The sequence below is a fragment of the Podarcis cretensis genome (genome assembly GCF_951804945.1).
Source record: "Podarcis cretensis genome assembly, chromosome: 14".
NCBI lineage: Eukaryota > Metazoa > Chordata > Lepidosauria > Squamata > Lacertidae > Podarcis > Podarcis cretensis.
In genome coordinates, this window is record NC_137183.1 from 55,255,142 (window position 1) to 55,277,519 (window position 22,378).

A 22,378-nucleotide genomic window follows, 5' to 3' on the forward strand; every position below is an offset into this window, starting at 1 on the left:
GAATGGTTGGTGGGTATATATCATTCGGGGGGCTCCGTCCGGCTGCAACGGTGGGATTGGCAGAGCCCTTAAGGGCATCTGGACGGCCGTAGAGTCCAATTGCCTGGACGTCCCTGGGGTCTCTTCGGGTCTTTCTAAAGGGAGTGAGGTTCCTAGGGTAGCATTTTGTACCTCCCTGGCTAAGGAGTTGATGTTTTCCGTGATAGCATTCTGTATCTCCCTTGCTCGTGTCAAAGGGCTGATGTTCTCTGAGGTCATACCCTGAACTTCTCTAGCCGGTGGGAGGGAGCTAAGGTTTTCCGAGGTAGCATTTTGCATTCCTTTGGCTCGTTGCCTAGTTATGATTTGACTCCCCCCCCCCGTGCCCCTTGTTCCTCTGCCTCTTCGCTGTTATCATTATCCTGGTCATCACTTGGGGCGGGTGGAACAGTTTGTCTGTAGTAAAAGGGGATAAGCGTTTGTTCCACGGAGTCGTCTATAGGGTGTCCTTCGTAAGGGGGGGGCAGAGGAGACCTCCCATGATTTAGGATAGGCAGTTGGTAGGTCGCTCCTCCCTTTGCAACGTGGAGCAGTCCTCGGACGGCTTCAAAAGCGGCTAAATACCCTAGTTGACGGGGTTTTTCTTCCATCAAGTAGTTTCTTAGATGCCTCAGGCGGTCTTCATTAAAGGAGCCCCCTGTTGGCCACCGTAACTCGGGCTTTGCAGAGGCAGTCCCGGCCGGCCAGGTTTCTTTACATAGATCTTCTAATTTCTGCTTCGACAGCAAGTTGTGCCCGGGGATAGACTTCCAATAAGAGATGACGAATTCAAGAGGGGAGTCGGGGTCCCTCTGGGATTCAGATGGCTTCCTTGAAGCCTTCTTCCCGGAGTGAGTCCGCTCATGTTTAGAAGCTTGGGTACCCATTTTATTCACGCGTGTCTGGGTAAAGAGAGGGAGAGGGGGTCGTTAGGGTTTATTTGGGTCTTGGGGATTATCAACAGTTTCCTAACGGGGTTTGAGAGCTCTTTCTACTTATTTCCTATTCTCTTCCTTTCCTACTTCTTCTTCAATTTCCTGGGGTTTCCTTTCCACTCTGCCAGTCCTCCCTGGACTATCCCTCCTGGCAACCTCATACCTATCGTCACAAACTTGGGAAAAGGGGCCCTACTGAACGCCCGCGCCGTGCGGTGCCAGATCGGGTGGTCCCTTTATAGAGTTTTGAACGGAAAATCCCCCTTGCTTTCGGAAGCGGGCTCACGCACGATTCACGTGTTACGTGGCCCGACCGGTGCGGCTGGGATTGATACAGAAAGTCAGACCCCTTCCTGCCCCCTCCGTAAGGGCGCTCGGGAAGTTCGGAAGAAGAATTCCAGACCCTTGCTTCAACTGAGAGAGTCCGTTGCGGGGAGTCGGCTATCCTTTCAAGCCGGGTCTCTCCGTCTTATTTTCGGACCCCCAATTGGTGCAGCTGACTGGAGGGTTTGAGAGGAGAAAGAGATAGAGCTCAGAACCCCCTTTTGGGTTGAGCAGTGGTCCCCGTTCTCTCTCGCGACGGACCAAGGGAAAAGGTAAGAAGGATCGATAGAGAGGAGGGCAGAGAATTCAGTTGCCAGGAGATTCCACCCCCTTACCACCAGTGCACTGGGTTTCTCTACTATACTCACGCGTCTTCAACGTTGATCCCGGGATCGATGAGTATGCCGGCCGGATTCCCCTTGCTCCTGGGCTGAACCCTGGGACGTTCGATTACCGCCCGGAAGATGGCCGGGGGTCCTAAGGATCTTCCCAGGCAAAATGGCCTGGTGCCGGCTGAAGATTTCGGGGCCCCCGGTCAGCAACACGGGAGAACCGCCCAGCCCCACGTTGGGCGCCAAATGTTACGGAAAAATTCCGGGTGCTGAGTTTCCTTGCCACCCGGCTCGTCGGACAATGTCCGCGGGTCCTAGCGGAAAATGAGTTCAGCCGGAGACAGGAGCAATGAACGGAGATCCCAAGTTTATTGCGCAACAGGTTCAATAAATGGCATTGAACCCCGAGAGTGGGGCGACATAAACTTTTAAAGGTTCCCTCCAGGTCCCAGAATACAGTGCAGAAAACGTCACATATACATCATAAAGAGGTGGGGTTACACGGATCAGCAGTACAAGAAATTGGGTGGTGGTTTACACAAATCAAGGTGGGGGCTACAGAGATCAGCAGTATAATAAGGTAGGCAGAACAGAGATCAGCAGTATAATAAGGTAGGCAGAGCAGAGATCAGCAGTATAATAAGGTAGGCAGAGCAGAGATCAGCAGTATAATAAGGTAGGCAGAGCAGGGATTGCCTGGAGTGGTAGAGATATGCATAAACGTTTCCTGAGTACAGGTGATGGCAAGACAATGGCATAGCCATGCATCGCCCATTATCTGGTATTGTCCGGAGGAAGGGCTTGGCTGGACCATCCGACAGGATTAGGTTTCCCTGAGTACGTGACCTGTCGGTTCGAGGATTATGGCGCCGAGGGTAGCATCATGGAGTCCGGAGGGAATTGAGTAGAATAACATTAAAATGGAGAAGATCGAAGCTTTGGCTGATTTTATATGATTTTCCGAAGTTTTCGGCTTCTTGCCGGTCAAGTGTATATTGTAAATTGAGAGCGGAAACAAATGGATACAATGTAACAGGAGTTTGACAGTTTTACGAGGTCGCTAGTTTCGGATCCATTGTTGTAGCAGTGGGGGGCCGTCAACACCTTGTCAGGAGGTTAAATGAGGCGTGCAAGAGCTCCCTGAGCTAGCTCCTGCAGGGGAATGCACGTTCCTGATTGGCTAAAACGCGGCCATTATGGTCAATGGGGAAACAGTATGATACGGTCTACTCATTAGAAATAGGGGAAACAAGGCTCAAGCGGAGGCTGTATATAGAAGGAGAGATATATAAGGAAAAGATATTATCTATAAAGTGGGGGTATAGTGTGGTGCTTGTGCAACAGTGTGGGGGTTCAGGAGTCACGGCAGAGCTGGGTGCCACCGAGGTCATCGCCCCGGGCCCCGTAGTCACACGGAGGAGGGGTGAGGAAAGGTCCCCCCCCCCTCCTTCCGTATCAGGGTATACTGGGCCGAGGCCGTTTAGGGCTTTCAAGGTCAGCACCAACACTTTGAATTGTGCTTGGAAACATACTGGGAGCCAAGCAGATCTTTCAAGACCGGTGTTATGTGGTCCCAGCGGCCGCTCCCAGTCACCAGTCTAACTGCTGCATTCTGGATTAGTTGTAGTTTCCGGGTCACCTTCAAAGGTAGCCCCACATAGAGCGCATTGCAGTAGTCCAAGTGGGAGATAACCAGAGCATGCACCACTCTGGCGAGACAGTCAACTGGCAGGTAGGGTCTCAGCCTGCGTACCAGATGGAGCTGGTAGACATTTGCCCTGGACACAGAATTGACCTGCGCCTCCATGGACAGCTGTGAGTCCAAAATGACTCCCAGGCTATGCCCCTGGTCCTTCAGGGGCACAGTTACCCCATTCAGGACCAGGGAGCCCCCCCCCCTGCCTGCCTCCTGTCCCCCAAAACAGTACTTTTGTCTTGTCAGGATTCAACCTCAATCCATTAGCCGCCATCCATCCTCCAACCGCCTCCAAACACTCACACAGAACGTTCGCCGCCTTCAATGGTTCTGATTTGAAAGAGAGGTAGAGCTGGGTATCATCGGCATATTGATGGACACCCAGTCCAAACCCCCTGATGATCTCTCCCAGCGGCTTCATATAGATGTTAAAAAGCATGGGGGAGAGGACAGAACCCTGAGACACCCCACAACTTTCTGATGGCAAGAGGAAGGTGGCAGACTCCTTCCTTGGAGGTTTCTAAGCAGAGTTGCGATGGCCATCTGTCGTGATGCTTTAGTGGCAATTTCTGCAAGGCAGGGGGCTGGGATGGATGACCCACCAGGTCCCTTCCAGGTCCACCATTCTATGGCTCTATGGAGAAGGCAGGCGCAGTAGAAGAGGACCATTTCTTGGGTGCTGCTCCACGTGAGGCAGTGCTGGGCCTTTGCCCCATTGGCAGCCCATCTCTCTCACTTCTGGCCTGGTCTACACGCCTCCCCCCTTTGAGGGAAGACGTATTTCCTGACCCCTCCCTCCAAATAAAGAAGCAGCCCTTCCAGCCAGCTTAGCCCAGCGGTTCCATCGACCAACGCGAAGCTTGCATCCTGCAATCGCCCACGGCGGTTTGAAACCTGTGGGTGCTGCCTGGCTTCCACCGCCCAGCTCAGTCACCCTCCGAGACACCCAGGCTCCTTAAGCGTCCCTGGATGCGCCCTGGTGCCAGTGCCACACCCAGGCCTCGTGCCGGGATGGTCCCACAGCCAGCCAGGCGTGCTGCCTCTCAGAGGCGCTTCTGCCGCCAGGTGGGAAGACCAGCTGAGCCTGTTTGTGGGGAGGAGGCCCAGCTGGGACCGGTTGAGCCGACTCCAGGGCTCTGGCCATGATCCTGAGTCATGCAGGGAGAGGACACACAGCAACGCTCCACAGCCCGTCTTTCTTCTCCTCTCTGCCTCACCTTTGGGTCTCCCACTTGCGGCAGAGACTTCAGGGCTTCTTCTGCTTTTGCTGCAAAGGTTCCCCTGGCAGGAGAGGGGGGGGGGTCTCCTTGTGGCTGCCAGGAGCTTCCTGGGAGGGATTCAGGCACCCCTGGCTCTGCCAGCCTGCTGGAATACTGACTGCTCTCTGCCAGCAGAGACCCCCCCCAAGCCTCTGCCTGCCTGTCGCAGGACCCTTCCCATGCCCTGAGTCTGTTGTAAACAAAATCTGCCAGTTCCCCCTTATGGGGTATCCAAGAGCCCATATAGAGTCCTTATGTGGGTTCCATATCAGTAGGAGAAAACAACAGAGGACAACCAGAGAATACTGAGAAGCAAAGCAGCTAGTAAGCCTGAACTTTACTGATCTGTTGCAACAGGGTGCTCCCCTCACCCCACGCAGGAGGGAGGAGGAACCCAGAACAATGGTGTGCAAGCCCTTATACAGACTTTTGAAACTGCCACCCTGTACATCAAGACCACCCCCCCAGAAACATCATACATACATCACAGAAAGGGCGGTCTACAGCAGAAATCTGAGTGCTTTGTTTACCTCCTGTCTGCCAGGTTACCTGTTAATGCTCACTTGATTGGATACCCTGGGGAGCCTGGCCAGTCTTTTGTAAGGATAAATACTTAGTTCCTGAGCCAGGTCACAGGCTCACCCTATTCATACACAGGGATGGGGAGGCTTTTCCGTTGTCCTTTGACCTTGCAGAGAAAACAGTTTGGGAGCCAAAAATGGTTTCAGGTCAGTCTTCCTGTGCTGATTTATGTATGTGCTTGCTTGGTACATTTATGAACATTTATTATATATCTAAGACCTTAAAATTCTTATCACAAGCCCTTGGCTCATTAACTGGGTCTCCCTCGACTTGTCTCCCTTTGGGGGATTCTCCATCTTTGATGGGTTTCCCCATTTAGCTGCTTCTGGGAGTGAGATGAATCATAGAATCATAGAATCATAGAATCATAGAGTTGGAAGAGACCACAAGGGCCATCGAGTCCAACCCCCTGCCAAGCAGGAAACACCATCAGAGCACTCCTGACATGTGGTTGTCAAGCCTCTGCTTAAAGACCTCCAAAGAAGGAGACTCCACCACACTCCTTGGCAGCAAATTCCACTGTTGAACAGCTCTTACTGTCAGGAAGTTCTTCCTAATGTTTAGGTGGAATCTTCTTTCTTGTAGTTTGGATCCATTGCTCCGTGTCCGCTTCTCTGGAGCAGCAGAAAACAGCCTTTCTCCCTCCTCTATGTGACATCCTTTTATATATTTGAACATGGCTATCATATCACCCCTTAACCTCCTCTTCTCCAGGCTAAACATGCCCAGCTCCCTTAGCCGTTCCTCATAAGGCATCGTTTCCAGGCCTTTGACCATTTTGGTTGCCCTCCTCTGGACACGTTCCAGTTTGTCAGTGTCCTTCTTGAACTGTGGTGCCCAGAACTGGACACAGTACTCCAGGTGAGGTCTGACCAGAGCAGAATACAGTGGCACTATTACTTCCCTTGATCTAGATGCAATACTCCTATTGATGCAGCCCAGAATTGCATTGGCTTTTTTAGCTGCCGCGTCACACTGTTGGCTCATGTCAAGTTTGTGGTCAACCAAGACTCCTAGATCCTTTTCACATGTACTGCTCTCAAGCCAGGTGTCCCCCATCTTGTATTTGTGCCTCTCATTTTTTTTGCCCAAGTGCAATACTTTACATTTCTCCCTGTTAAAATTCATCTTGTTTGTTTTGGCCCAGTTCTCTAATCTGTCAAGGTCGTTTTGAAGTGTGATCCTGTCCTCTGGGGTGTTAGCCACCCCTCCCAGTTTGGTGTCATCTGCAAATTTGATCAGGATGCCCTTGAGTCCATCATCCAAGTCGTTGATAAAGATGTTGAATAAGACCGGGCCCAAGACAGAACCCTGTGGCACCCCACTAGTCACTCTTCAGAGCAGCCTCTGGGTCTCCTGAGCCCAGCCAGGCAGCCATGGGCCCTTATGATTTGGAGAAGGTCATGCCCCAGGCAGCTGGAAAAGGGGTGCAGGTGGTGAGCAAGGGAGACTCCCTTGCATCCCAAAACGAGAGACAAAAATAGCCTTCCTCGGTCAGACCACAATAGCTGCTCTCTTTGGGCGAAGGCTGGCCTCCTGGGAATTTTGCCACCCCGGGTGAGGGCCTGGGCTCCACTTCCTCCTCCAGCGCCCTCGCGAGCGTGGGAAGGCCAGCTACCTGCAGAAAGGAGAGGCTGGCAGTGCCAAGGCAGCGTTGGGCCGCAGCCTCTGTCAGCCTTGGGGTTGTATATTACAGGAGGCTGACATGGGAAGCCATAAACCGGAGGCAGGGAGGGGGAGCTGCTCAGAGCTGTTCTCACAGTCCCGCGGAGCAGCCAGGGCAGGGAGGGCACCATCGATCAGTACAGATAGGGGATAGCTCAGTAGAGCATGGGACTATTAATCTTGGGGTTGTGGGTTTGAGTCCCTCGCTGCACAAAAAGATTCCTGCACGGCAAGGGGTTGGACTAGATTACCCTCGGGGTCCCTTAGAATTCTGCAATCGAATGCTGTGAATCCTAATTCTCAGCAAACTAGTGTTTGGAGGTCTGTAGCCTCCAACAGTGAAGGTAGCCATCTGGACTCTGTTATAAGAATTCTAAGGTCTCATAAGAAGAGTTTGGAGTTTGGATTTGATATCCCGCTTTATCACTACCCGAAGGAGTCTCAAAGCGGCTCACATTCTCCTTTCCCTTCCTCCCCCACAACAAACACTCTGTGAGGCGAGTGGGGCTGAGAGACTTCAGAGAAGTGTGACTAGCCCAAGGTCACCCAGCAGCTGCATGTGGAGGAGCGGAGACTCGAACCCGGTTCCCCAGATTACGAGTCTACCGCTCTTAACCACTACACCACATTGGCTCATACATAAACCACAGGAGCCATCTTGACTCTTCATGACCCCAAATATTCCTCTGCAGAAGGAAATACCTTGGAAAAACTTCTCCCAATGGTTCTTTTCACTTTCAAATCCTACAGTTCCTGTCTTACGGGCTTATTTGTGTGTGAATAGGGTGGGCCTGTGACCTGGGTCCAAGAACTAAGGCACTGACCATCTCAAAAGAATGGCCAGACTGCCCAGTACAGTGGACATTCGGGTACCGAACGTGATCCGTGCAGGAGGCACGTTCACAACCCACAGCATTCGCAACCCGCAGCATTGCGTCTGCGGACGCGTGGGTTGCGATTCGGCGCTTCTGCGCATGCACAAAGCGTGATTTAGTGTTTCTGTGCATGCGCGAGCGCCGAAACCTGGAAGTAGCCTCTTCTGGTACTTCTGGGTTTGGCACAGTGCGCAGCACGAAAATGGGCACCCCGAAGCATATGGAACCCAAAGTATGACTGTAATGCAATCAGCAAAACATTTATCAGGTACCTGGACAGACAGGAGAGAATATTGCTTACAGTATTTTGTTTATCTTTTGTAATAATTAATGTCTTTCCTCTTGCCTAACCTCTCTGTTTATTAGATTTATTTATACATCTGTCAGGAGGTTTGTGTTTTCTATATAAATTTTGAGATAAGCATTGAATATTGATCAATCTTTGTTGACTCTTTGAGTGGCGTTTCCTCTTTGTCTCCCAGATAATTTTGCAAGATGGGAGTACTCAATCACTTTTTCTAACCAGTCAGTTTTCGTGGGAATGTTCTTACTTTTCCAGTTTTTGACTATTAGAATCCTAGCGGCGGTGGTCGCGTATGCATAAATATAGGTCGGGCAGTTTTTTTAAATTTCTTGTGACAGAATACCAAGTAAAAAAGCCTCATTTGCGACTGCTGCTGGTTCTGGAGGGAGCAAGTCCCACTGGGAAATGAGGATGCAGCTTGCAGCAAAAGTCCACCCTCCTGCCAGTCCTGAATCTCCTAATGTTCAGCCTCCTTGGATGTTAGTGTTGTAAACAATAAAAATCTGCCCTTTCCCCCTTATGGGGTATCCAAGAGCCCGTATAGAGTCCTTACGTGGGTTCCCTATTGGTAGGAGAAAATAACAGAGGCCAACCAGAGAATATCGAGAAGCAAAGCAGCTAGTAAGCCTGATCTTTATTGATCTGTTGCAACAGGGTGCTGCCCTCACACGCAGGAAAGGAGGAGGACACAGAACAAAGGTGTGTCCGCCCTTATATAGACATTTTAAATTGCCCGCCTTGGAGTCCAAGACCACCCCCAGATACATCATACCTACATCACAGAAGGGGTGGTCTACAACAGAAATCTGAGTGCTTTGTTCATAGCTGTCAACTTACAGATTTGAAAATAAGGGACCAGCAGCCTTGAAAATAAGGGACCAGCAACCAAAATAAGGGACCTGCAGCCTCACCTGTTCCAGGCACTCCAGTCTTCCTGTCCTCCTGCAGTCTGGTCAAACTCATGTTGGTAGCTTCGAGAACACTGTCCAACCAACTTTGTAACCAGAGGTTCAACTGAATAGAATCTGAATCACATGCACCACAAGGCCTATGCAGCCTCAACTTAAGATGGCTCCCCGGCCTGGCTTTGCACTGCAAAGTTTGCAGCAGCACGTACAACAAAATGGCGTCCAGCATTCAAAAACCTCCTCAGCTTGTATTAACTAGCCACACACAAGGCATGCAAGCTCCACCCCCAGTCGTTCTTAGACTTCTTAGTGGGTGAGCAACACAGCCAAGCAACACAGTTGGAGCCTCCCTCCTCCCTGGCCGGCAGGGAGGGAGGGAGAGGAGCTGCTTCCTTTGAAATTTAAGGGACATCATTTAAGGGATATTTAAGTGACATCCATCAATAAGGGACAGCAGCGGGACATGGCGCTGGAATAAGGGACTGTCCCTTCAAATAAGGGACACTTGACAGCTATGGCTTTGTTTACCTCCTGTCTGCCAGGTTACCTGTTAATGCTTACTTGATTAGATACCCTGGAGAGCCTGGCCAGTCTTTTGTAATGATAAATACTTAGTTCCTGAGCCAGGTCACAGGCTCACCCTATTCAAACACAGACATACCCTTAAGAGAGGATTTGTGAAGGAAAAGACAATGGGGAGGCTTTTCCATTTTCCTTTGACCTTGCTGAGAACACATTTGGTCAGTTTGGGAATAAAAAATGGTTTCAGGTTGGTCCTCCTGTACTGATCTATGTACATGCTTGGTTGGTACATTTATGAACATTTAATATATATCTAAGCCCTTAAAATTCTTATCACAATAGGAAGAAGAAAGCTCTCTGTCCACTTTCCTCCTGGCACTCCGGCCACACGTTGTTTTATGAACTGCTCCTGTCGTGTTGCCTCTTCCCCCACCCCATATCCTTTCGGCCTCCCTTTTTGGAATCTTCCCCAGCCCTCCAATATCCTCTGCTCTTCCTCTCCCCAAACATCCCCATTGCCAAATTCTTTTGGAGAGTCGTTGCCGCGCTACTGAAACAGGAGATAAATTGCGCTGGGCGATGCTTGCATTGGCGAAAGGTTCTCATGGAGCCAGAGAGCCAACTGTGCAGAATCATCTAGCCCAGAATGGACTGGATTCACTTGCAGGATTCGAATAAACTTTCACAATTTCATTTGAGTAACAGATATTTCAGAGGAATGATAAGGGGTTTTATTTTTGTGTGGGAAAAGCAGGATACGATAATAACTCAGCAGAGGGGGAGTTGAGGGAAGTCCAGAGGTGGGGAGGGAGAATAATTGTAAATAACATGCTGAATGAGATTTGTATCATTAATTGTTATAAAATTCAAAAAAAATTTAAAAAAATAGAATCACCCTTCATCCAAAGATCCCAGGGTGCTTCACAAGATAAAAACATGAGATAAAAGCACAAATAAATAGTTAAAACCAAAACAAAACAATACCCCGCCTTCCCATAGACACATCTAAAAGGCTGTAGAATATTGATCAGCCCAAGGGCTCCTTGAAGAGGAATGTTTTCGCCTGTCGCCTAAAGATATATAATGATGGTGTCAGGTGAGCCTCCCTGGGAAGAGCATTCCACAAGCAGGAAGCCACAAGAAGAAAAGGACTGCCCTGAAATCCATGAATGAAAGGTGGTATACTACTAAGGGACGCAGGTGGCTCTGTGGGTTAAACCACTGAGCCTAGGGCTTGCTGATCAGAAGGTCAGCAGTTCGAATCCCTGCAATGGGGTGAGTTCCCATTGCTCGGTCCCTGCTCCTGTCAACCTAGAAGTATGAAAGCACACCAGCGCAAGTAGATAAATAGGTACAGCTCCAGTGGGAAGGTAAATGGCATTTCTGTGTGCTGTTCTGGTTCGCTAGAAGCAGCTTAGTCCTGCTGGCCACATGACCCAGAAAAACTGGGGACAAACGCGGGCTCCCTCGGCCAGTAAAGCGAGATGAGCACTGCAACCCCAGAGTCGTCCGCCACTGGACCAAACAGTCAGGGGTCCCTTTACCTTTACCTTTACCTTTACTACTACTACTACCACTAATAATAATAATAATAACAACAACAATAATAGCGCTTGTGCCCAAACCCCTGCCACTGCTCTTTGTTTGTCCTCTCCTCTCAGAGGTGACCCTTTGTGTTTCTGTGTTGCAGGGCCCTGATCCCGCTCTTTGACCCCAGCACCGGCCTACTCGTCCTGGCAGGGAAGGTAAGCGCTTGCCCCTTGCCCTTCTGGGTCTGCTGCCTCTTCCCTCCCTCCCTGGGGAGGCCAAGGAAGGCAGTTTGCATCATAGTGGTAAAAAAAGTGAAATATTTAGGAATCTGGTTGACATTAAAAAATATTAATTTGTTTAAGGATAATTATGAAACCACATGGAAGAAAATCAAGAAGGATTTGGAAATATGGAACAGATTAAAGTTATCATTTTCTGGCAGAATATCAGCGGTAAAAATGAATGTACTACCCAGAATGTTATTTCTATTTCAAACTATTCCAGTGATCAAAGGAACAAAACAATTTAAAGAGTGACAAAAAGTATTATCAAGAATAATCTAGATTCATCGGGGGGGGGGACCTAGGATAAAATTCAAATTGTTAATAGATAAAAAAAGAAAGAGATGGATTCTCCATGCCAGATTTGAAACTCTATTATGAAGTGTCCTGTTTCTGTTGGTTAAAGGAATGGATAATGTTGGAAAATACAGACCTTCTGGACTTGGAAGGTCATGATAATAGATTTGGGTGGCATTCTGACCTTTGGTTTGATAAAGTGAAAGTACATAAAGGTTTCCTGAATCATGTGATTAGAAGGTCAATTTATGAAGTATGGGAAAGAAATAAAAATTTATTGGAAAAGAAAACACCATGGTGGATTTCACCCACTGAGGTATTGACGGTTAAAAAATTAAATATGGAGGGAAGGTGGGCTACATATGAAGAGATATTGATGGAAACCAAGCAAGGTCTAAAACTTAAGCCATATGATCAAATTGAAGGTTTACTTACAGGTTGGTGGCAATATCATCACGTGAACGATATATTTAATGGAGATAAGAGGAAGGTTGCTTTTGAAAATAAAAAATCAAGATTCCAAATCGAACTGTTGGAAGGTGGCAGAAGTAAATTATTATCCAAGATGTACAATTTGTTGTTAGAATGGTTTACTAAAGATGAGGAAGTGAAAGAAGTCATGATAAAATGGGCATTCGATTTTGGGTATAACATTGAGTATGATTCATGCATAAGATTGTGGAATGAAAATTTAAAATTTACAGCATGTATGGCATCTAAAGAAAAGGTAATGAAGATGATGTACAGATGGTATTTGACACCAGTAAATTTAGCTAAAATGTATAGAACAAGAGATAAAACATGCTGGAAATGCAAAGAATCAGACGGTAACTTTTATCATATGTGGTGGACCTGTGACAAAGTAAAAACATTCTGGGAAATGATCTATAATGAATTAAAAAAGATGTTTAGATACACCTTCCCCCCAAAACCGGAAGCATTTTTGCTAGGTTTGATGGGAGAGGAAATTGCAAAGATAGACCAAAGACTGTTTATGTACGCCACAGTGGCAGCGAGAACTTTACTGGCCCCAAAGTGGAAGTTACAGGAGGTACCTACCATTGCTGAGTGGCAGGTGAAGATGATGGACTTTGCAGAACTGGCCAGACTGACTTGCAGGATCCGAGCCCAGGACGATCAGGAATTCCAAAGGGACTGGAGTAAATTTACTGCATATTTGAATAACAACTGTAAAAACTTGAAGACACTAGCAGGATTGAAATAAATCCTACAATGTGGACAATAGGTTGAAGATGTAAATTGGGCGATTGGATCTGAAATGGAAAACCTGGAAGTCGTATGCTCAGCAGAGCAGAGAGGTTTTGTGTTTGATATTGTAGCGTTGTAATGTTGAAAATGTTGTTTAAGGAGGAAAATAATAAAAATATATTGGGGGGAAAAGGAAGGCAGTTCGCGGGGGAAGGAGCCAGGATTTGCTCAGTCTGGCCCTTTTCTTCCAGGGGGAAAATGTCCTCTTCTGCTATGAGGTGCTGCCCAGCCAGCCAGCCCTGGCAGAAGGTGAGTATCTGAGACCCTCTCCAGATGTTTGGGCTCCTGGCTCAGGCGCTGCTCTTCCTGGCCCTGGAGAGAGTTGGGCATCCAGCCTGGCCCCTTGTGTGCCCTCCCTGGCCCTGCCCAGCCTGGCACTGCCTGAGAGAGGGGGGAACGCCATGGGCAAGGAAAACCGTGGCATGAGAACATCCCTGGCTCCACCCCCAATGGCAGCATCTCCAGCAGGGCTGAGCCCATAACCCTAGAGAGTCAGGGTTGCTGCCTGTCAGTGCAGGCAGTGCCAGGCTGGGTGGGCCTTCCGTGACTGTCAGCAGAAAGCAGATCCCAATCTTCCTCCTGCCCGGGCCTGACTCTGCAGGTTCCCGGTGGTGCCTTGCTCACATCCTTCCCCATAGCTGCCGAGGGAGGGGTTGGGAGAAAAGGGGCAAGTTGGCACTGGCAGAGGGGCCACCTCCTGGGCAAAAAAAGGGCTCTGCTGTTTGCAGACGTGGCACCTCCAGGGACTCAACCCCTGCTCTGCCTTTGGCTTCCACTTCTTGGGTGAGTAGCCAGCTGCCGGGCATCCCATGCGTGAGCATTGTGCCAGGGCCTGCCAGTTTAGGGTCCTGAAAGTCTCTTCCTCTCCACTCCCCCTTGCTGGCCGGTAGTATGATGACAAGCCCCACTTTGGAGAGACGGCTGTCTCTGGGCTGCCTTCTCAGGAGCCGCCCTTGGGCACCTGTCGCCACTCTCTCTCTCTCTCCCTTTTGCCCAGTCAACCAGTGCCTGACAGAGACCAAGTCCCAGGGCGTTGCCCAGGTGCCCAAACTCGCCCTGGACGTCATGGGCTGCGAGGTGATGCGGGTCCTGCAGCTGAGCGAAGCTGGCATCGCCCCCATCAGCTATGTGGTGCCCCGGAAGGTAAACAGGTGGCGTTGGGGCACGGGTGGGCAGAATAAGAAGGGCCGGGTGGCCGGGCCTGGAGGTGGCCGGTCCCACGGGGCTCACTTACAACCTGTCTTTCAGTCCACACAGGAGTTCCACAAAGACTTGTTCCCCGACTGTGCAGGAAACATCCCCGCGGCCTCCGCGCAGGCCTGGTGGTCCGGAGACAACAGCCAGGTGAGAGCCCTCGTCTGCCCGCCCACCCCTTGCCCACCAGGTGACTGGCGATGGCTGCTCTGGGCTGGAAGAAAAGGCCCCCTGCCCCACAACAACAACCCTGCAAGCCTCTCCAGCTCCTCTGGACCCGGGGAAGTCTTCCATGTGGCGTCTCAGGAGGCTTCAGAGGGCGGGCAGTGCCCTCCGTGCCCCCCTGCCAGGCCCTGAGAGGTCTCTGCTTCTGTGCACAGGGGGCTCTTCTGCCAGGTTCCCCTTCAGCTGTGCCTGAGACTTGGGGGGCAGTGTTAGAAGGGGGGGTAGAAAAGCTATTTGCCACCTGGCTCCTGGAACACGGGTTGCCTTTTCCACCCCACCCCCCGGCAGCTGCAGTTTCTAATTATTTTGCCGAAACCCATGAACTAATAAACAATTCACATCAGTAACACATTGTTGATCCATCGTTTTTAATAGGAGTTCTTAATTGGACACCGCAAGCATAAATGGGCTCAGCCCCTGCAATTGTGGCCAAAACCATAAGTCATTTGAGTAATTAATATTTACAAATGCTGGCCTGTGTGTTTGTGTATGTATATACATGGATGCCGGTATCTGTAAATATTAATTACTCAAATGACTTATGGTTTTGGCCACAACTGCAGGGGCCGAGCCCCATGTTATTGCATATGTTATATAAAGTATTGTGCTAGATTTGAACTCACGTGTTTGGGGTGGCATTTCTCCCTCAGCGCCAGCAGCGACCAGGTTGACCTCAGTTGCTGGATGCGGCTCCAAGCCTTCTCCATCATACAGTTCCCCGTCACAATATGCACCTGGGGCCCGGCTAATTTTGAACGCTGTTGGGGAGGGAGAGGGGCTTTGAGGAGCTGCTCCTCAAAATGATTAAGGTTTTAAATGATAATATTAGGTTATATTTTAGTGATCAAGATTTAGTATATTTATTTCTTTAACTGCCGATATATCTGAATTGTCTCTGTTATACTCAATTGCAATTCAATGTATTCCTGTTGTGTTTTATGATTTTCCTGATATTGTAAGTGAGCCAGAACTGGTCTGTTACCGTAATACAGTGGTGCCTCGCAAGACGAAAAGAATCCGTTCCGTGAGTCTCTTCGTCTAGCGGTTTTTTCGTCTTGCGAAGCAAGCCCATTAGCGGATTAGCGGATTAGCGCTATTAGCGGCTTAGCGGCTTTTAGCGGCTTAGCGGATAAGCGGCTTAGCGGCTTAGAAAAAGGGGGGGGGGGAAGGGGGGGAAAAACCCGCAGGAACTCGCAAGACATTTTCGTCTTGCGAAGCAAGCCCATAGGAAATTCGTTTTGCGAAGCGCCTCCAAAACGGAAAACCCTTTTGTCTAGCGGGTTTTCCGTCTTGCGAGGCGTTTGTCTTGCGGGGCACCACTGTAATAAAATTCTACCATTCAGGAGCCCCTTCTGAAGCCTTGCTAGGCGGTTCCCGTTGCCCCACAGCAGGGCAGCCAGGCTCTCTGTGGCCCCATCTAGGAGACAGGAGACCTTCTGCCTTTGGTTCTCTCTCCCAGCTGCTGACGGCTCCCTCTTCCTCCTCCTTCTGTTCTCAGATGGAGAAGATCAGCCTCCATCCTGCCCAAAGGACCAGCAAGGCTTTCATCTCTCCCTGCCTCCAGGAGCACCAAACCCCCAACCTCTCCGCCCAGCCAGCGCCAGGGGACCAGACCGAGGACCCAGAGGTGAGAGGGAGTGGTGCCAGTTCAAGAGCCCCCAAACCCCTGGCAAGATAGTCCTGCTGCTTCCCCCCCAACATCTCCATCCAGAGTTACTTGTGCAGGAAGTTGTGGTTTCTCCTCTGCAAGGGGTTGAGCTAGATGACTCTATGGGTTTCCTGCAGCTCCACAGTTCGGAGGTTCTACGGCTAGATGGTTCTTCCCTGCTCTGGAAGGCTGGGCAATGCAGATGCAAAGATGCTCCCGGGAAGACAGGCCTGGGGCATTTTGGAAGGTGCCGCCTCTGGCTCCCCAGCCTCCTGGCACTTGGGCTCATGCCAGCTGCAGGCTTGGAAGCCAGGGTGGGAATAATAATAATAATAATAATAATAATAATAATAATAATTTATTATTTATACCCTGCCCATCTGGCTGGGTTTCTCTAGCCACTCTGGGCGGCTTCCAACGGAATATTAAAATACTATAACCTATTAATATAATAACCTATTAATATTAAAATACTATAACCTATTAAAATACTATAACCTATTAAAATACTATTCTCTAAACAGGGCTGTTTTTCGCTTTGACATCTGGTAGGAGGGTGTTCCACAGGGCAGGAGCCACCACCGAGAAGGCCCTCTGCCCAGTTCCCTGTAAATTAGCTTCTCCCAGAAGGCCCTCGGCGCTGGACCTCAGTGTCCGGGCAGAACGATGGGGGTGGAGATGCTCCTTCAGGTATACTGGACCGAGACTGAGGGATGGGATTGAGCCCCAGGCAAAGACCAAGGCCCTGCAGAGTCCTTTCCAGAGGGGATCCTCTGGCTTTTGGGCCTCTCCAGAGCTCTCTCGACCAGCGGCTGAGCAAGCCGATCGGGCACCTGGGGCGGCATGCGTGTCCTGTGCCCAGGGGCGGGGCCAGCCAGGGCAGGATGTTTGCCTCCTCCCACTCAGCCACCGTTTGGGGCAGCGCAGAGCCTGTGGGCGCATCACTCCCAGGAGAGACGTGTGGTTCGGGCGCGCTGCAGGCCCCACGGTGAGTGTCGCCTGGCATTTTGCCACCCCCCTCAGTGGTGACACCCGGGGCGGTCTGCCCACACCCCACTTCCTCTGCCCGGCTCCTTCTCCCCTAAGAACTTAAGAAGAGTCAAGCCGGTGCCCCATCTAATTAGATTATCTAATTGATTTTTTATTTTTGAATTTTATTGTTATTCGTGTTTTTATACTGTATTTTATGCTAGAACCTCCAAACAAGCTTTTATAGTTAAGTGTTTTAAAGTGTTTTAAATTTAGCCACCCTGAGCCTGGTTTTTGAACCTGGAAGGGCGGGGTATAAATAAATTATTATTATTATTATTATTATTATTATTATTATTATTATTATTATCTAGTCCAGTATCCTGTTCTCACAGTGGCCAGCCAGATTTCCTGTGGGAAACCAAACGAGCAAGTAGGATCTGAGCACAAGAGCCTTCTCCCGTCTTGGGGTTTCCAGAAACTGGGGTTCAGAAGCACCGCTTCCTCCTCTGACAGGTGGGAGGAGCAGAGGGTAGCCATTGTGGCCACGAGCCATCGATAGCCATTCCCAGCATCTCCAGAGCCCTGGGCGTTTGCTAGTCCAGGAGCACCATGGATCTTATATGACTGAAAGGGACAGCCCCCTGCAATGCTCTGAGGCTCCTTCTCTCCCTCTCCCAGGCCGGCAGCCCCCTCTCGTCCCCCACCAGCTCCCTGACCTCCCTCTCTGGCGCCACAACGCCCTCCCTCTCGGCCACCAGCGGCTTTGCCTCCAGCCCCAGCCAGCGGTCCCTGCAGAGCATTCTGGGTAAGCTTCCTGCCACCCCCCTCCCAGGTGGGCCCCACAACCTGTGCCGCTCGGAGGGAGTTTGGGGGGCGCCTGGCAGACCCCCTCTCCCCACCGCGTTGCCGGCGCACAGAGGTGGTTCTGCGTTTTCCAGCAGGGAGGGGGGAGAGGGTGTCCCTCCCCATCTCCTGTCCCCCCCCTCACCCGCCTCTTTGCCCCCAGGACCCAGCTCGGGGTTCCGCCACGTCCAGGGCGCTGTGCTTCACCGCAGCACCCACATCACCAACCTCCGGGGGCTGAACCTGACCACGCCGGGGGAGTGCGACGGCTTCTGCGCCAACCGACAGCGTGTGGCTATCCCACTGCTCTCTGCCGGAGGGCAGGTGGCTGTCTTGGAGGTAAGGGGACCATGGCGGAAGGGGCGCCTTTCAGGGGCTGCTGCCCAGCCGGATGCCCGCCTGTGTTGGCAGACCTCATAGGGGAAGACCCCCAGGCCTCACTGCCAATCGCCAGCCTCGCATGCGTGAGGCTCAGCCTCCAGGAGTGGCTGTGAAGGACCCAGGGGAGCCGCTGCCAGTCAGGGTGGGCAACACTGGGCTAGATGCCCCACTGCTCCTGGCTGGGTGGCAGGCAGATTCCAATGTCTTCCATCTTTGGACCTGGGCCCCTTGGTTCCTGAGAGCACCAGCACCCGCCAGCTTGCCCTCTGTGGGAATGTTGTTGGTAGTAGGAGAGGGTATTAATTTTAAATTTTTTATTACCAACAACCAAAACACAAACAGTGAAACCCCCCAGGCGGCTGATACATTGGGTATACATAATCAATAATAACATATTCAAATCAACCATATGTACAATTCTATATACCTTAACACTCCTCCCTTCACAAGGTTTAGTTAACTTGTAACATTTTAATTGCCCCAATTTGTTCAAACCTGCCCAAATAATTCAATATCTTCTCAAACCAATCCTCCTCCTCCTCACTGACCTTAAACCCTTTCATTTTATGTATCTTCACAGTTAAAATGAAAGCGTTTAAGGTCAGTGAGAAGGAGGAGGATTGGTTTGAGAAGATATTGAATTATTTGGGCAGGTTTCAACAATATTGATTAAATATTATCCTCCCTCACTCACGCTAGTGAGTTCCATATAGCAGAGCTCGTTCCCCCTTTTACACAGCAAGCAGCTAGTTGCAGATTCGTTTGAATCTCTTTAGTTAAGCGATCCAATCCGGCATGCCCAGATTGGAGTATGTTCCCGGCAAGACCCTTTTGATTCCCTCCTAAAAGAAATAAAGACACAAGAGTCTTCCTTATAAGTAATGATAAGTTTACTCACATTCAGTTCACAGTTGGATCCCTGAAGGCAGGCTTTAGCCTGTAGTTACAGATACAGTGTGGCTGACATCCTTGTAAGGATGGGCCCATGTGCTGCTGGCCGAGAACCAGCAGACAGCATCAGGACCAGTGGCCAAAATGGAAGAGAGGGGCATCAAGAGAGGAAGAGGGCTGTGTGACTGGACTTTTTGTGGGGTCTGCAAGGGTCCTGCCCACCTACCTGGTCACATGCAGGGGGAGGATGTTCCAGACCAGGTGTAACAGGAAGTCCAGCTGGCTGGATCAACATCCCCCTCTCTGCGTCCACTCTAGGCATACAAGGAATGTTGTATTTGACTGCTCCAATGGAGTACATCACATACCCACTGGAGCAGCAGAAGTGGGGTGCCCATGAAGGCCCCCGTCTTGGGGGGAGGGCAGAGAAGAGCGCCCCCCACCTGCCTTTCTCAGAGACTCACCCTGCCCTCCTCCCCAGCTCTCCAAGCCAGGCCGCCTCCCGGACACATCGCTCCCCACCATCCAGAACGGGACGCCCGTCTCCGACCTGTGCTGGGACCCCTTTGACCTGCAGCGCCTGGCGATTGGTATGTGAGCCACCCACCCCGGAGCAGCTACTGGGCCCACCAAGAAGCCACCACTGGCCTCCGGACTTCCTGAGGGAATTCCAGAAGCGAGACTGCTCCAGAGCCCTGTTCTCTCATCTTGCCATCCTGCATCGTCTGGGCTCAGGCCCCGGGCCGGGCATCAGGGTGGGGGGGGGGGTTCTCTGCAGCCAGGGTCGCCCTCAGCATGGCACAATGGGCTCTCACACTTGCCCCCTTGTTTCCTCTGGTGCAGCTGGAGAAGACGCCAGGATCCGACTGTGGAGGGTTGAGGAGGGAGGTCTGCAGAAGACAATCCTGGAGCCTGAATTGGTTCTACAAGGTGAAACTCCCCCTGCCCCACTTTTCTGTTTCCTTTTTTAATTTTCTATTCATTTTTCATTTTGATTCATTACATACATCTCAAATTCTTAACGTTTACTGTATATTCCTCCCTCCCTCCCCTCCAAGACTTCCCCCAACTTGCGTTTCTGGTTTGTTTCTCTTCACACCCGCTTTCCTATCTCTCAGCTGAAAAGTTTATTAATAACATCAAACCTTAAAAACATAAAAATAAAATTAAATACATCATCTTATTCCACTATCTTCCAAACATTTCCTGATGCTAAGAATGTGGATGTTTATATAAATCCTGCCATCAAGTCTATCGCCTTTCTTTGTTTCTGCAAATATAATAGGAATGGTTCCCAAACTTTTTCAAAGTCTCTGTTGTCTTTTTCTGTCATTTTTGCCAGTTCTGCATAGTTCATCAACTTCTTTTGCCACTGTTCTTTAGTTGGTATTTCTCCAGTCTTCCAATTTTGTGCAATCAACATTCTTGCGGCTGTAGTGGCATACATAAATAAAGTCCTCATTTCTTTTGGTATGTCTTGACCTAAAATACCTAATAAAAAGGCTTCTGATTTTTTTACAAAAGTTATTTTCAACATTTTCTTCAATTCATTGTATATCATTTCCCTGCCCGGCTTTTCTGTCCCCTGCTCCTCTGGCTTGAGGGGGTTTGGCCAGCTTAGAGCCCAGCTAGCAGGCGTCTTCTCTCTCCCCCCCCCCCAGGCCACACGGAGAAGATCTACTCCATCCAGTTCCACCCCCTGGCTGCGGACATCCTGGCTTCCTCATCCTATGATATGAGCGTCCGGATCTGGGATCTGCGTTCTGGCGGGCAGGTGCTGAGGCTGGAGGGACACAGGGACCAGGTAGGAAGGCCAGCAAGCAGCTTGGCTCTCTCCCTTTCTGCAAGGGGGGGGCAGCAGATCCAGCAGAGGGGGGTCTCAGCCCCCTCCATGCGCCACCAGTTCATGCCAGACAGCCCCCCCCCCTTGGTGACTTTACCCCCATTTGCATACTTACAATCCACAATTTTATATTTAAAAAGCATTTCCAGGTGGTGTTGCAGTGTATGAGAATAAAATCAACAAAGGAGTCTGTAAAAATAAGAATTCCAAGTGGCTAGAAAGGAAAGTTAATACAGCGGAACCTCGGTTTTTGAGCGTCTTGGAAGCCGGACGATTCAGAACCCGAACGCCAAAAACCCGGAAGTGAATGCTTCCATTTTCAAACGCACCTCTGAAGTCAAACGTCTTCCGAGTTGCGTTTCTCCATTTTCTCAGTGGAATTTGCTGTCCGTCCGTTGCACCTTGGTCGTCGAATGTTTCAGAAGTCAAACGGTCTTCCAGAACGGATTGCATTCGACAGCCGAGGTTCCACTGTGTTACAAAGGCCTGTCTAAAATGATGTAAATTTTTCAAAAGGCATCTGCACAGAGGGAGGGAGGGAGGGTTCCTGCCTCACCCTCTAGTGGCAGGGAGTTCCACAGGGCACAGCCTGCCATATAAAAATGAAAGGCAGCCGAGACTGGGAGTTGTGTGGAGAGGCGCCAGAAGTGCCCTTCAGAGGATGCTGGACCTGGAGGGAGCCCCCTGGTGCCCAAGGATTGGGACTGGCCCAGCCCTCCAGAGTGAGGAGACTGACCTCTTGGGGGCCTTTCAGATCTTCAGCTTGGCCTGGAGCCCCGACGGACGCCGCCTGGCTACCGTCTGCAAGGACGGCCGAGTGAGGGTCTATGAGCCCCGAAGAGCTTCCCAGCCCCTGCAGGTGAGTCGAGGGGATGCTTGGCAGGAAGAGATGTGCAGAGGTGAAGATTTCCCAGGGAGGGAGGGCTTGGCGGAGAAGCAGGTAGCCTCACCCCGGGGAGAGTCCCAAGGGTCAGCCCTGGAGGGCCGTGTTGGCAGCCCCTGTTTCCTGTCTTGGGGGGGGGGCACCTAGAGAGAAGCCATGGCCCCTGCTCTTTGAGGCATCCGTCTTTCTTCACAGGAGGGCCCGGGGCCCGAAGGTGGACGGGGCGCTCGCATCGTCTGGGTTTGCGGAGGCAAATACCTGCTAGTGTCGGGCTTTGACAGGTAATAATAATAATAATAATAATAATAATAATAATAATAATATTTTATTTATATCCTGCCCTCCCCAGCCAAAGCCGGACTCAGAGCGGCTAACAACAATAAAAGTAACACAGCATTCTAAAATCAATTCATTCTAAAATCAATTAAAAATCAAATTAATGGCAACCATTGGGCTAGAGTTCTATGAGGATTACAGGAGGAGGGAGGGGGTCAGACTGTGCCCTGGCCAAAGTCCAGGCGGAACAGTTCTGTCTTGCAGGCCCTGCGGAAAGATGTCAAGTCCCGCAGGGCCCTGGTCTCTTGTGACAGAGCGTTCCACCAATTCGGGGCCAGTACTGAAAAGGCCCTGGCTCCGGTTGAGGCCAGCCTAACCTCCCTGTGGCCTGGGACCTCCAAGATGTTTTTGTTTGAAGACTATAA

General features: G+C 50.5%; 1 protein-coding gene across 1 annotated transcript in view; it reads left to right on the forward strand.

Moving 5' to 3' along the window:
* LOC307203149 (coronin-7-like) overlaps window positions 1-22,378 on the forward strand; it is a 124,519-nt gene that overhangs the window by 95,346 nt on the left and 6,795 nt on the right. The window contains exons 10-21 of the mRNA XM_079953720.1: window positions 11,111-11,165; window positions 12,989-13,046; window positions 13,795-13,940; window positions 14,046-14,141; window positions 15,715-15,843; window positions 17,515-17,641; window positions 17,843-18,018; window positions 19,433-19,541; window positions 19,795-19,881; window positions 20,613-20,755; window positions 21,549-21,653; window positions 21,873-21,958. Coding sequence (XP_079809846.1) covers window positions 11,111-11,165; window positions 12,989-13,046; window positions 13,795-13,940; window positions 14,046-14,141; window positions 15,715-15,843; window positions 17,515-17,641; window positions 17,843-18,018; window positions 19,433-19,541; window positions 19,795-19,881; window positions 20,613-20,755; window positions 21,549-21,653; window positions 21,873-21,958 — 1,317 coding nt within the window. The remainder of the gene's footprint in view (window positions 1-11,110; window positions 11,166-12,988; window positions 13,047-13,794; window positions 13,941-14,045; window positions 14,142-15,714; window positions 15,844-17,514; window positions 17,642-17,842; window positions 18,019-19,432; window positions 19,542-19,794; window positions 19,882-20,612; window positions 20,756-21,548; window positions 21,654-21,872; window positions 21,959-22,378) is intronic.